The 16,074-nt window shown below is 39.8% G+C and overlaps 1 protein-coding gene across 1 annotated transcript in view; it reads right to left on the reverse strand.

Annotated features, from left to right (window-relative positions):
• Nucleotides 1–16,074, reverse strand: part of GPR176 (G protein-coupled receptor 176) — a 41,318-nt gene continuing 25,244 nt past the window's right edge. The window contains exons 2-3 of the mRNA XM_086463397.1: nucleotides 2,787–3,039; nucleotides 1–1,108 (exon numbers count right to left, since the gene is read on the reverse strand). Coding sequence (XP_086319523.1) covers nucleotides 1–1,108; nucleotides 2,787–3,039 — 1,361 coding nt within the window. The remainder of the gene's footprint in view (nucleotides 1,109–2,786; nucleotides 3,040–16,074) is intronic.

Below are 16,074 nucleotides of genomic sequence, written 5' to 3' on the forward strand. Positions count from 1 at the left end.
CTAAGAATCCACCTTGGGAAAGATACTGACTTTATTGTTTCTGCTGATTTTTCTTTCTGCTTTACACTTAGGCTGTTTTGTCTGGATCAGCTCTTCAGGGGTATTCCCCAAAGGAGGCAGGAGTCGCTTCTTACTATTTCGGTTTTCTGACAGCCACTGTGGAGGCAGTTCAAAGGGTCCAAAACCAAACTGCATGGAATATTTATCATTTACCACATCAGCTTCTGTGGGCACAGCTGGCGCCACCTGCGCTGCGGAGCCTGCAGTCATCTGTGGTATAAATTTATGAACCAAAGTCTCTCCTACCTCTAAACTGGTGGCAGGAATTTCTTTCTGTTGAAAGTCACCAGAGCCAACAGATTTAGTCTCATTCTCCTCATCTTCCGTTGACTTGAAGATTTGTTGTTGCCCAATATGAAACATCTCCAGAAGCTGGCTCCCCGAACGGACACTGGGCTCCAGATTAGCATCTGCAACACCACCCAGGCTGACAATGTTTCTCCTGCTATACCTTCGGTGCAGCCGTATTAGTGTCCCCACTAAGCATTTCCGTACTGATTTGTTAATAGTTAAAAATAACAAAGGATTGGCCAGCAAAGAAACCTTGGGCAACCAAATGGCAGTGAGGAGCAAGAAGACTGAAATATCTGAAATATTGAGTATGGTACGGTAAACCACCAAAGTTACGTAGGGGACACTGCAGAAAATAAATATCATAACCATGGAAAGCAGCATGGCATGAAGCTCAGCTTCTCGCTGGGAGGCATAAGGGATAGAAATTGTATTCTGAGGGGTCCTTAAGGCAGCTATGATGACTTTTTTCTTCTGGCTGGCACTCAGTGCCCTGCGAATAAGAATCATGAAGAGAAACACCACAGCCACTGGTACAATCACAGTGGTGATGTTATAGATGATGACATATATCAGGTGGCCAAGGGAGTAACTCCAAGATTCAGAACAGGTGGACATGGCATAAATATCAGACACATTGGTCACAGCAAATACTGGAATGCTGGCCACTATGGCATGCGCCCAGATATAGATAACCAGGTCTCGGGATTTTGCATCAGATATTTTTCTTTCCAGGGGGTATAAAACAGAGTAGTATCTGTTCAAAAAAAAAAAAAAAAAAAAAAAGAAGAAAAAAATTACAACTGATGATACAATGCAAAGGGTGAAATCTACAATGAGCATAATGCTTATGAGACACCTCTCAGGAGCTATCTAAGCATAATGCCCCAAATCCCTAACTGGATTGCAAATTGACTACCCGCTTATGAGAGAAAAAAAAAACAAAAAAACAAACAAGGGTCTACCTTTGCAGGTCTGTCTGTAGAAAAAAACCTGAATATTCAAACTTCAGGATCACACTATTGACGATGAACAATTCTTTCAATAATTGGGGCTATATCACTTTGGCTGATGTGTATAAACATTATTTTGAAGATTTCATCATTTACTTAACTGTAAACTGAGCAGTATATTGCACACAGCACAAAATTTCAGAAAACACTATGGAGGCATAGATTGAAAGGCCAGACTTGTAGTTAATTTGAAAAGCTGCTTTATGATAGATTTTGTCTCTGGATACCTGGAAAAAGCTGTTGGTCGCAAATTACATGTAGCCATCTACTGGAAGTACAACAGGGTTTTGGTTTTGTACAAGCTCTGGTTGGCAAGGCCCTGAGCAAAACAGTAGTCGAACACTGAGCATTCTGTGTGCATTAAAAAAAAAAAAAGAAGAAAAAAAAAAAGAGATCTCTGACATGCACTTCAAATTTCAGGCACTGATCCATTGTTTGTTTACTACCGTGAACTTTTAAGCTCACAGAATTTTCATGAAACCTATCCTTTTACACTTAAAAGCAGTAGCAGTTTGTGCTTTTTGTGAGGAAGATCTCAAGTTTCACTGGTGAAGGGCAAATGATACACTGTGCCAGTGGCCACACTGGTGTGCATTACAGATAGTGATACTGCATTTATCAAGACAATAGAGACATATCACTCTATTAGGTATACAGTTTAGTTCTGCAGAGCTAACGTATTCTGTGGTGAGACACGGTAACAGACTAACAATAATTTTATCTAACATATAAATCCACTGTTTTAGTAAAGTAAACTGCATTAAACCAGTACCTTCCTTAAAAATTAAACCTTCCTTAAAAATACATAACTTACAGTCACTGTCAAGATGTGCATTTAGGTAGGATTAATAACTGCTAATAATAATAATAATAACAAGCAAAATGAATGGAATACAAAAACTGGGACAGTCTGAAGGGACACTTTCATTTTAGACTGACCTGCATACAAAACCTCTCTGAATTAATTCTGGTTGTCTTAATATTGTTTGGGCTTCTTTAAAACAAATCTATATTTGAAATTTGAAATTAATGGACAATCTACCTCAGGCACTGGTAAATTCTTACAACAGGCAATGGCTTTCAACTTCCACAGTTAAAAATGCGTGCCTTGTCTACAATCTGAAGTTGTCTGCTTTCAAGTTCCACTACTGAACAAGAATTACTAACAGGACTAAAGAAAGGACAAAAACTTCTCTAAGACAAATCTGTAGGCTCAAAGACCTTTATAAATGTCCAGAGATATCCCAGCAAACTGAAAAATAAAGGTTTTCAATATTACAGAGAGGAATATTTATCCCAATATTTTCTAGAAAGAAGCTGTACACAGTGAGCAAAGCACTGGAACAAGAACAAGACCAATATGAAAGGGAGAAAAAGTTTTTCCAAGAAAAATCAAGGATCCTGGCAAATTTGCCCTCTTACCTGTCAAGAGCAATGGCTGGAAAACTAAGGATGGTCACTGAGCAGAAGACTTTGTGCAGAAACTTTGCAATTCTGCAGAAGAGCATCGTATAGATCCACCAGCAGCAGTGTGGACTGGCACTAAGAGCAATGTCAAAAGGCACACAGACTAGGCTGGCACAGATCCCCGAGCAGGCCAAATTCTTAATGAATCGGTTTGTTACAGATTTAAGTACCGATGTTCTGCAAGTTGACCACAGCACCATGATGTTACCTGTGAGCAGAGACAGTAGGATAAACAAAGCAAAAAAACCCCAAACACTCAAAAAAACCAACCGATCAACCACCCCCAAAACACAACAATAGTTTTAACAGATTTGAATGTTCTCTAGTACTGCATATAAAAATACTTGTTTGGAGTTTGCCAGGAGTCACTGATTTGAACCATCACACTGCTCAAACTAAAACGTCTGTAATGGCTAGTGGCTTTATAAATCTGATGCCTGAAAACAACAGGCACCCCAGCTATCTCCTCCCAGCTTCTAGTAATGAATGAACTAGGGAATTTCAGAGGCAAATGCCTAAGCATGATATCCAAACTGCTTTTAGATGCTTATGTTATATTGACTCCTGCATTAAACGAGCCATATCCTGAGAAATTTGCTAAAGCGCTCATATTTTAATAACTACTGCATAATTCTTTTTTAAAGATAAAAATACACTGTAAGTAAATATAAATATATAAATAAATATAAATATGGTTTTAATCTGTTTGTGTAAGTGGATCACAGCAGCTTGCTTTTCTTTTCATGGGCCACTTCAATGGCACAATGGCACAGACATGCCTGTGTAAAGCCACATCCAGAAGAAATTTGTCGTCCCGTCCCCCCCACCAAGAGATTTTATATCTGCATAATAACATGTAATGAAACAAATGGGACAGGCAAAAAAACAAAACAAAAAAAGACTTGATGCACATAACCACAAAAGTACACACAGAATGCAATGCACCATTTTGGATATTCAAGCCCTAAACTTTTATTTCAAATAGGGTGAATGGATGGCAGTGAAGCACAAGTGCAGAGAGAAATCAGCATTAGCTAGTGTTTTTCCCTTATCATTGTATCTTATTCTATCCAGATCTCATAAAGAAATATAGTATCAAGGAAACAAATTTTCCGTTGCAAATTTCCCTGTGATTCTAACTCACGCAGCAACAGCACCAGAGTAACTGAAGCAATCTGTTCTTACTGCATGCCACTCTGGGCCCCTTCAAAGGCATACCAAGATGACAGAAAACTCACACTCAGAATAAAAGATTTTCTCTCTCCTTTAAAAACCTGTCTTTAGCAAGATGTTTGGGGTTTTTTTAAATAAAATAAAATAAAAAACAAAACAAAAGAGTATTACCAGTAAAAAGAACGCTTAATAGAACTGTGCAAGAATGAAGATGATTTAAGTCTCACCTTGAATGTCATAAACCACCCACAATTCTCAAAGCTTTTGCCACTTCCAATTAATACAAGTTAAAGACAATACCATAGGTGAAGGAAATGCAGACACCCACCATATGACCACAGAAATGGTTGCTTGGCCAAAGTGCATTTTATGCAGACAGAAGGACTCCCACAGACAGGTCAGCCCATGATGGCTGGCGATGAAAATCACACATCTGTACTTAAGCACTTGCTGCAAACTGCCTGGAGTGCACTCAGCTCCATGGGCCCAGCACACATGGAACTACACCACACGTTGTCTCAGCAATAGCTCTTCCTTGGACTGAGAAGTCCCCATCCTCTGTGCCTCCATGGTCAGAGGGGAGTGATCTTAAGGAGGGAGAGGGCACTGGGCAGCAGACACTCTTACACCTGCTCCCTGTCTTCATGGCTCTGGCTTTACCCTCCCACGGCAGATGACACACAAGAGGCAGCAAACTCTTACGCTGATCAACCACTGTGGCAGACACTTTCTGTGGTACCCAAGGAGATGGAGATGTACTAGTGCAGAGCTGAGACAGAAGGATCTCTGCTAGCACAGCTGAGCGGGGCACACACAGTACATCATGTAACCTGGTTCCAGCTTTCCACCCATGTCTGCACAGACACCATTTTGGCTCAGGCTCTAGCACCTCATACTTGAACATTTTCGTGCCATCTTCAGACAGAGCTTTTGAAGACTCACTGACAGCAACAGGAAATACAAACTTTCAAAGTCTGTTAAAATGGGAAGGCAGCAAATGAATGTGCGAGTTGTCCAGAGCAACTTAAAAGCACACATTTTTGAAGATACATGCATAACATATATTTCTAAGCAAGTTGTCCAATCGAAACGGAAAGGTGCCTAATGTTTCAGCTAAATGTTTGTCACACAAACAGCATAAGAACAGCACTAAACTTTGGAGGTTTCACAAGCATTCTCTGGAAACTTACAAAGCATCAGAATTATTTTCAGAAAGCATTCACCCTTTTATGAAATGATCTGACAAAGAAATGAAAGCACCCCCCCCAGTAATTCTTCACAGAGGTTTTAATAGGGAAAAACCTCTAGTGGAGCACATATCTCTAGATGCTACTATCCCCTAGCTAATCAATTCTAATGTGACTTATTAAATACCTCACTTTCCATAAGACACTAAGCAATAGACAGTCATTAAATCATCTTACCAGACAGCAAATCCAAGACAAAAATAAAATGTAATAGCTCCGTGCATGAGACTGATTAAACTATGTTCAAATTTTCATACTGAAGAAATAACTGCAATCGTTCTTTGTTATCCAGTTCACTGTGCAGCAGGCAAGTTGTCCTGAATGCTGGGTATTAGTGAATTAGCAAAATTCTCAGCATTGGCCAAATCATGCAGCTGCACTCAGTGCCTAGATCGTGTGAGAGGTAGCTATTTTGCACTAGCATTAACTACATGGTAAAGGCCAGCATCATCTTAATAACATGTGATTCTCCTCTATTTTATTTCTCCCAGAGACATACTATGCAGTACCACCAGATCAACCAAAGCATAGCTATCAGCATGAAAATACTGCTTGTTAAGACAACTCCATTTACTCTGCTGCAGCTGGACAGCATACAAAGTTGAGTTTAGCTTCCTACCTCCAAAAAAAGTTGTTCTTACTGCAGACTGTATCAACAACACATGTTGTTGATACTATGCATTGTTGACACTTACCAGAAGCTCTTTTGGGTTGAACCGGAATTGATTTATGAGGCAGTCAGATTTGTTAGTATTTTTGTAGGGTACCTACAAATACAGACAGTGAGAGGAAACAGCATCTTAAGCTGCTGATTGAGACATGAAAAAGCAGCTGCAGTCCCTCATACTTCTCTCTGTTGACACTACCATTCTTTGGCTTGATTTTTCCTCTAACCGATAAAAAATCCCCAAGCTGTTATTTGCCGAGCACTGTTTTCCTATGGCTGCCCACACAAAATGCCAGCGAGATCATACCCTTTTTCACACGGCCAATGTGTCTGGCAAGTGGCAAGTACCAAGGAACGCTAGAAAGTCAAGTTTAGCTTCTTGATAAAACAGTGCACTGTTTCAACAGAAGCATGCAGTATTAACTTTAAAATCTACCTCACAGACATACTATTGAGGTCTGCAGCACTTGAATGTCATTTGGAATTCAATTTTCTATATATTGTGTCATGTGTCTTATGCAAATTCACTTTTGGTAGCTGACAAAATATTGAGTTATGTATTTACTATCTAACGTGTTTTAAAGAATGGAATCATCATCTGGTTTTGGCAGGTGCTTTGGGCTTGACAACATATTCCACAGGCAGTATTCAATCAGTTGTACTTAAAGCTTCTTAGGTTGCCAGGAGATGCTCAGTCGATCAAATCACTTGTTTTCAAAAATATCTCTAACTCTCCAATTATTAAAGAAGTATTTAATAATATATGATTACAATGCCCTGGAACAGGGGAGAAGCTGAGGGGTTTGTTTTGGTTTTTAAATTTAAATCTTTCATCTAGTTTGAATTGCATTGCTTTTATAATCTTACTTGCAAAGCAAGTTTCACCTCCATTAGAATGAAGATAAATGAAGAATCAAAAAACAAATCAGAGGGTTTTTCATTAATACTTCAGGAGCTCTAGAGAACTCCTAAGGTATTCTTCAGGGTCCCACAGAGGAGCTTCATTCAAGACTCCAGATTCTCAACTGTTGAATTACTTCTACAAATTTTCATTATACAGCAGAGAGTCACAAGGAAATGAAATTAGCTGTCGTGCTGACTGATCCTAAATAGAAGTGGAAAGACTAAAGCATAAAAAAAAAAAAAAAATTGGTTCTAAGATGAAAATCAACCCTTTAGGCAGACAAAATAAAGTCAGAGCCTGAAAGCGGAAAAAAAGCCAACAGAAGTCTCCACTTGGGACACTGGAAAATTAGCGAGTGAATATCCCTCAGAAAAACATTCTTTTTCCACCCACCAACTATGAGTGACTTGTATATTAATAAGTTGCTCTGATGAACCAGATCAGCTTTCAGTATAGACTGGCAGGTCTTTCTGCTCATGCCTTCAAATAAAGTATCTCCCTTCATGCATCTCAAAGCCACCCACTCAGAGAAAAAAATACACCAGTAAGTCTGCACAGCATTAAACATTAAGAAGCTTCAGAACAAAACTGCATCATCTCCCATTTCATTGCTCCTCACTTTCTCCCAGCAACTCCTTTCCATGGAAGAGGATAACAATGTTCCAGGCAACACGGTAATTCAACAAGCATTATAGCAATTGCGCTCTAAATCTTTTCACAACGTCTAGCGGCACTTTTTCTGTTCTGTATGTATTAGTCATTCACTGCTGAACCCACGAAAGCCACTAGTCTAACACCAGTATTCTCCTTGGCTTACAACTGTACTAGGCTCACCGTGGGCGAAGCTGTCATTTTCTACCATGGGTTAGTTTCTTAGGTGTTTCTGCTGGATAACTGGTCTAGGGCTACATAACCTTGGATTCAAACTTCATAATGGGATTGTATTGGTTAGCTGGGAGGCATCCAGGGAAAGCTGGAGAGAACAAGCTGCTGGAAAATGTAGCATCTTGCTGTTTCCTCTAAGTCAATACTGCCTGGGACATAAGCGTCACTTATAAATGATCACATGGGACAAAGCATATCCCATATTGTTTGCACAGAATTCCACCACTAAAAGACAAACATGAATTGTTTTTCATTTAAAAAGAAAAAGCGTACCTTTGGTCTTCTCAGGGAATGAGCTGTATCTACACAAAACCCTTACTATACACCTGATGTTAACTTGTCTGTGCCTTTGAAAATTCCTCCAAGTAAAAAAGAGGAACAGGAAATAGTAAAGGTAACCACTGCATGAGAAGCAGCTCTTTTCACATTAGAAACAAACACATGTATAAAGCCTGCCAAACAAGGTCAAACAGAGTTCATTTTATCCTCTTACTTTATCATAACTATCAACATTCAATAACATCTCCATGTACTATATACCAACTCCACTATACTCAGCTTGAAAGGATGGATGTTTCCAGTCATCCCCTCCATTTTTTTTTTAATTGAGAAGTATCACAGATAAGACCACACAGTTCGTGAAGTTGCACAGAAATACACTGGAAAAGTAAAGACAAAGGTCCAGCACAGCATGCTGCCCAGACGTCCGTATAGCCTTTAAAGTGTTTCAAGTTCACTGTATCTGCAAGGAGTAACGTTCTCTGAGCATGAAATGTTATCAGAACACAACAGTCTGACTCAAAGCAGCAAAACAATATTTTTGCTCCTCTTCCAATTTGTACCCTCCTTGGATTTCACTGCCAGACATAAAATGTTGATGCAGGCATCAATAGCTGAGATAGTTTTGAAATACTAGCTCTTAGCAATAATTCAAATAGTCTGAAAGATTTTTAATAATACCTTTAACAAGCAGAAGGATGATCCCCATGGAAACCAGAGACTGCTATCTAAAACAAACACCTTGCCATGCAGTTGTTCAAAAAAAAACCAAAAAAACAAAAAAAGAAGAAATACTGTTCTTTGTGTTCTTTGTTGATTAACTCATGGAACCCAATCCATTAGCTGGGCATGACATTCATCTTACATTTTTGTTAACATTAATCAGTGCCTAACTGAATCAAAACAAAGCCAACACTCCAGCAAAATCCTCCTCCTCACAGCTTGCCTTCCTCTGCTTGCTGATTTCCCTCCCATCCAGAGCATGGTTCTGAGGATTCAGCCGCCCTTCCCAGCAGAGAGCCTCTGCGTACCCCACGCACGCCCTGTGCAGTGTTACAGGGAAGGAGCTGCCAGCCCTCTCTAAAAAAAAACAAAGCAGGAAGCAACAAAAAAAAAAATCAGAAACCGGGCTTTAGCCATTAAAACCTTCCATTAAAAACAATTAACTGAAAAAGTCCTAGGTTCTGCCAACATGATGAATGGGAAAAACTTCTCTTGTTGAAACACCAGGATGATTACATTCCCAACCCTCAATCTCTTTGTTTTGTTTTTTTTTTTTAAATTTTCTGAGGTATTTTGAGGAAAGTGTTTTCCGCAGAGCTTATTTTGTTCAAAGACAAACCTCATTCAAAAAGTGGTTCATTGGAAACATTTTTGGCAACCCACAATAAGAAGGGTATTTGGTAGCTACCTATGTTAAAATGGGTGTTGTTTACTTACTCATCTCCAGAGGGAACAGGGTACACGTTGGCTCATGTAGCTTGAAGGAATGCATAACTTTATCACAGAATCACAGAACAGTTGAAGCTGGAAGCGACCTCTGAAGATCACCATCTGGACCAAACCCCTGCTCAAGCAGGGCCGAATTCTTGTGATTCTTTATAATTCTTGTGTATTTTAGTTTAAAAAAGTATAGTCATCAGACTAACAGAATTGCCTCTATAGATGAAAAAAACCCATAAAACATTAACTTCCTGAAACCAAACCCAACCTTTTTTAATATTCTAGCCACCAACTTCAAACTTCAGCGATACAATAACAATTGCACTCCAGTTAAAAACAGTGGGCAATAACTTAATTTGTTAGTTTAACATATTTCTTTCGTTTTCAGTTTGTGAACATGTACAACCAAATGTTCTATATCCAAGATGAAGTGTCTGCCACACGAGACCTACCTTGCAATAAGCTTTGCTGTATACTGAACTTTTTTTTTCCCTTCATAAAACAGGTCATCTCCTTAATTTTAAGATAATGTTTCTCACTCCTATTCTTAGAATTCTCAATCACATGTTCCTACTTACAGCCTATGTATTGACTTAGAAGTATAGTTATGTAAAAGATTTATCACCATGGAGCTCTGGTCTGGTCAAACCCAGCTCAACTGAACTACATCAAGCACGACTTTGCCCAGTACAGAGTAGTTACCTGCAGAGCATTTCAGCATTGATGTAAATTATATTGGAAGCCCTTTCATTTAGACTGTGATACTGGTCTACACGGTTTCTGTTCCCAAGAAAGTGTACAGTTACAAGGTAGAAAAGATTTTAGGGGAGGAGCTAGTCCACAGCAGCTTAGTCCCAGAAAGTGAATATACGATTACCTTGCAGGAACAGACAAGTCATTGACCTTTTTTGCAGTATTGCCTAGAACTAGTCCAAGGCCAACACCTGCTTACGCAATCCACTGGCAGCAGCTACTGTGATTTCTTGTGAAGATGGAGTAAAGTTTGACAACACATATGAAGAAAATTAAAACTGTTCTTACAGCAAGCATAACTCGTGTGATATGATAGTATTTGTAATGTCAAAATCACTATGGGAAAGGACCATTAATATAATTCCATTTGTGACTTTTTTTTTACTTCTGTCCTGTTTTATAAATTTATTGTCTGTAGGCAGATTCTAAAGTAACTGCATCGTGCTAAAGGTCTTGGATATCCACTTGTATTTCTTTCAGATATACCTGTCTGAGGGGAGATAAGAAAGTGCTGCACCGATAATTCTCCAGTCCTTCATACCCACTGCCACTTTTTCCCACCTCACTTTTTGTACTTACTGTCCCATTAAATGGACCAAATTTCTGAGCAGGAACAATAATTTTCTCCCTTTCAATATACTACAGTCCTTCAACAGCTGCCAGGATCACTTCAGCCCATCAAGGAAATAACCAAACCCACTTATTTTGCTGAAGTACACTTGACTTGTCTGAATTCCTTACCTCTATATTAAAACCGATGTCCCCAAAGAACCTGAAACTATTCAAGCTCCTCAGAAGTAAAAAGTTTAAAGAATATTAAGTCTGCAACTTCAGGACCTTGGATTGTTCCCATGTCAGGAAAATATGACAAATTTATAGCATTATCTTTGAAATCTAAGCTAGGAAATTAAAAACCTGAAAAAAGAATGTCCAGATTTACTGCTCTAACCATAACAGGAATATAAATCTTGTCGAAGTTATTAACTTTTTGAATCACAGTGCCTAAGGGACCTGGTTGTTTTACTTATTGCAAAAATATAAGCAAAAATTTTTAAACCCAAGGACTTCACATGAACCCCATAAAAGTCCCCCATGACACCAGTCCAGTGTTTTTACCTCTTCTATAGAGGAAGGAAATAGAAATAAAGGAAACAGATATAGAAGAGGTAAAAATATTGGATGTCCACTTCATCAATATACATTAAATCATTAACAGAAGTACTGAATCCTACATCTCCTTTGCCAGTTATCACATCTTGTGAACCATCTGGCCTTTCTTATACCAGGCTTTGTGCCAGTCGCCCTCAGAGAGCAAATCTGATGTTGTGACTGGAACACTACAAGGCCTGGGATGCAAGTGAAGCAGGCAATTTTTCTGAACAGCCAATCTGTCTGTTCTTCATCATCCCTGGTACAAGAGGAATAGTTTTTGTCCCTTTGTTTTATGAAGAGCTCAGAAAAGGGCCATTTTGAGCTTGTATGTCATGAAACAACTGAGGGGATACAATACTAGCACTTCTTATGCAAGGTGATGTCAAGCAACAAAGCAATTTACTTGAGCTCCTCTGACCGCTGTGCTGAACCTAATTGTAAATAGCAGTTTTAACAGAGGGAGCAAGTACGTTTACGATTTGCTTTTAAATAACGATGCTATCTGCCAGTACCTCTTTGTTTGCAGAGCCTGTAGCCACTTCTGTTGGCAGCCTCGCTATGTACATCCAGACACATCTCTTCAGATACTCCTTTTTTTGCCTGACTTTGCCCACGTGCGCCTGAAATTCACACGTAGGCATGTCAGTGCTGTTAAGGAGATGTGGTCGCTAAGATGTGACTTTTCACATCACAGATGCGGCTCAACTTTGCTTCATTTACAGGGCCAGCCCCAGTCCCTACTAGGTTATTCCAGGAGAAACTTGCAGGATCCCTGTCCTCTCTGTGCAACACGACAAGGTCAGATTCAGGAGAAGATGGACAGTTTTGCACTTGTGAGGCTGTGGACAAACTTGCGCCTTTTAGAGCAACTCCAGCATTTGGCCTGGGCTATAAGCTGCTCCAGCATCCACAGTAAACAGGAGCAATTTTCCACCTTCCTCGATACCTAAGGACCTCCTGTGCTGTTCAGAGTCTTACTCACTCCTGCCTTCACCCTCATATCCATACAAAATGCTACCAGACTGCAACGCGGACATGGCGCAACAACATCGTCCTTATACAAAACTATTTTTTCTGAATCTCATACTTTTCCAGTTGTTCACTCAAGATATTAAGAGAAAACTTATAAAAGGAATTAGTTGCTGTGCCATATTGTAGTGTAGTAGATATGTGAGATCTATACTGCCTAAATGTATACAACCAACTGGATAATTTGACTAAATAACTGGTTAGCTGACTTTCCCTGGCTTATTTATTGAGGAAAAAAGGAGAAATACACACAATTTAAAATGAATGATACTTAACAGAGGAGCACAATTTAAAAAGCCTGTGGTAATTGCTAGTAGTTGGAAGACAGATTGTATTTTCCCTGGTAATTGAGGCTATCTTCCATTCCTGATTAAAAAAAAATAATTCCTACCCATTAGCATCAATTTTCTGAAAATTATAGAGTTTGTAGCTGAAAGACACCATAGTAACAGCTATTTGATAGAGCAGAAGTTATTTTCTGGCCACCCCACAGTCTTGTGATGCTTTTTTTTTTTGCTTTATATAACCAAAAAAGACCTGATGTTATTTCTGCATCAGTTTGACTGTGCTTCCCTTTCTCCAAAGTGCCAGGTTATCAGAAACAAAATTTTATTCTTTATATAGTTTTGCCATGCAGCCATTCACCAGGTCACCAGCTGGGCATATTTGCTCTTGATTCTTTATACCCAGATGTCTTCAGGCAGAAATTACATATGCTCAATACATCCTGTGAAGTGGGATTCATCTACATTATATTTAGAAACAAGCTTTCTTTCCTCCCTCCACAGCTGACTGTAATGAGTGGTTCTCTCCACTCCTCCCAGCCCTGTGAATGGGCTCAAACAATACTCACTAGGAAGAAGAAAGTAGAGCTGGGGACTCTTGACACATGTCTGAAACACAATGAGTTATAAACTGAAAAAATCATTATGACTCTAAATCAAATACTATTAAAAAAAATCATATGGAAAAAATATTCGGTCTAGTTACCAGAGTGAGGCATTTCACTGAAGAAATAGGAATTTACAGAACAAAACCAGATTTATTCCAACTTGCCAAAGGGAAGAGATGCGTTCCCATGTGATACCTCGACACTGGCAAGGTGCTTCAGTGTCAAAATCATGGTGACATTTCTGGCCTGACTGAATGCAAGAGGCAGGGTTTTGGTTTTTTTGTTTGTTTGTTTTCTCCTTAAAACATATACAGCCCTGAAGTAAAATTTGAGATTTTGTTGATCAGGCATTTCAATTACAAAAGCTACTCTTGATTGAGACTTTCCCCAAATTTCCTCTCTCTCATTCTTCTACAGTCCCACATGTATGACAGAACTCCACTATAGGACTTCTGTAGAGTCCACTCTCCAGTCTGCTTTCTTTAACTCTTCTAATAACTGCCCTCCCTTTTCATTGCTCAAAATCTTTCCAGCAAGAGACACTGCTATTCCCAGGTTCATTCTCTGCAAGACAGCACTGTTAAACCCAGAACAGCATTTGGCTTAGTGAAATGGGCCACAATCATTTGTCCTTCAAATGCCTCCACAGAAAACACTAAGAAAAAAATAATGTTGTTGCTTACTGCTTCCCTTTTATTAAAAAAAGCCAGAAATTCAGCTTTTGTGTCTCCACAGCAAGGCCAACAGATACTAGATCATCTAATCAGGATTGATGACTCAAAATCCAGAGAGACATAGAAGTGCCCAGGATTGACTGAAGTAAAGGGAATCAGATTCAGTTGCACAAACTGAAGAAATACTGAAATTTTTCTTGATCTTAAGAAAAGTTTCAAAAATTCTAGGTCTGGACACCATCTAGCAACAAAATTGTTCTGAGGGTAAGACAAGCTGCAAAACTGCGTAACATTCATCCCAAATACACCCCTCACATATGGAAAGAATTTTTAAGTTTTCTTTTAACTTTCCAAGAATCCAGCTGAGTGCCTACTGGAAAAAGAAGACAACATGGTCATTTTTACTGTAAGTCTCCTTTTCTTCCCTAGGGTTAGAAATACAATTACCCATCCATATTTGTAATTCCTAAGTGCTGGGCACAGCAGAAGATACTCTACACTGAAACCTGCCATAACACTGCCAAAACTTTGCCGTATGCTTCCTCGCACTAGCGTGGGCTTATGACCTAACATGGGCTGATGACACAAACTCCCTTGACAATCATCCATATACAGGATAAAACTTCTAACTTGTGTTTCGCTGATAGATGCAGCTGAAGAGAATTTTTTTGCTGATATATGGAATTTTTAGGTCTGTTAGTATATTAAAATTAAACTGATTGCAATATGATTTTTCAATATGCAAAAAACTGATACAAAGCTGGAACAACTAAAGTTAGTGTCTAGTTTTATTTTCTGAAACTAAAAAATTGATTGCCTTGCTACATATATATAACCCGATAAGGCATACCACGTATTAGCCACTTGCATGTAAAAATTAAATGAACCTAAGACACATGTGGCATATAACTAACCCTATAAAAGACAGCAGCCACCAGCAGAAATGAGAGAGAAGAACCACATAAGCATATCCTACCTCTTCCACCAAAGAGGACTGCACAGAGGCAGTGACTTGTTTGATTGGGCTGAATCAGCAAGTGGGTGTATCAAATCACTTACAGCTTGCTTTGTTTTCCTATACACATCTACAAACATATGCTCTTTAGCAGTTTTCTGGGGTTCTTGCATCTGTTCTCTGCAGTCATCTGTAAAACAACATTTCTTGTTGTGACGCAGGCAGTAAACCCACAAATAACGCAGATGTTAGTTGCTGTATCGTTGCCCTCTCCTTATTAGACATTCAACCCACCTATCACTACAAATCAAGGCATGTATTATTTATATTTCAGCAGTTGTCTTTCATATTTCTACGTTTCTCACCCACTTCTTCCCTTTTGCTTTCCTACAAAAGTTACCATATCACAGTGGTTGGGAATGCTTGCAAGATACATCTGGGTAACTGCCTCTTTCTTTTACTGAATCATCCACTGTCAGCAGGTGTGGTGGGTTGACCCTGGCCGAATGCCAGGTGCCCACCAAAGCCACTCTATCACTCCCCCTCTTTAATTGGACAGGGGAGAGGAAAAAAAAATAACAACAGGCTTGTGGGGTTGAGATAAGGATAAGGAGATCACTCAACATTTACCGTCATGGGCAAAACAGACTTGACTAAAGGAAAATGTAATTTATTACCAATTAACTCAGAGAGGAGTAATGAGAAATAAAACCAAATCTTAAAACACCTTCCCCCCACCCCTCCCTTCTTTCCCAGGCGTAACTTTGATCCTGATTTCTCTCCCTCCTCCCCCCAGCGGCACAGGGGAGAACAGAGAATGGGGGCTGGGGTCAGTTCACCACTCTGTTGTTTTCTGCCGCTTCTTCCTCCTCAGGGGGAGGATTCTTCACACGTTTCCCCTGCTCCAATGTGGGGTGCACCTCACGGGAGAAAGTCCTCCATGACTTCTCCAGCGTGAGTCTTCCCACGGGTTCAGTTCTTCATGAACTGCTCCAGCGTGGGTCTCCTCCATGGTGTGCAGTCCTTCAGGAACTGACGGCTCCAGCGTGAGCCCCCCTCATGGGGTCTCTGGCAGCAAACCTGCTCCAGCGTGGGCTTCTCTCTCTCCACGGGCCACAGGTCCTGCCAGGAGCCTGCTCCGGTGCAGGCTTCCCACGGGGTCACAGCTTCCTTCAGGCATCCACCTACTC

The sequence above is a fragment of the Leptosomus discolor genome, chromosome 3 (genome assembly GCF_034619465.1).
Source record: "Leptosomus discolor isolate bLepDis1 chromosome 3, bLepDis1.hap2, whole genome shotgun sequence".
In the NCBI taxonomy this organism is placed as follows: Eukaryota; Metazoa; Chordata; class Aves; order Leptosomiformes; family Leptosomidae; genus Leptosomus; species Leptosomus discolor.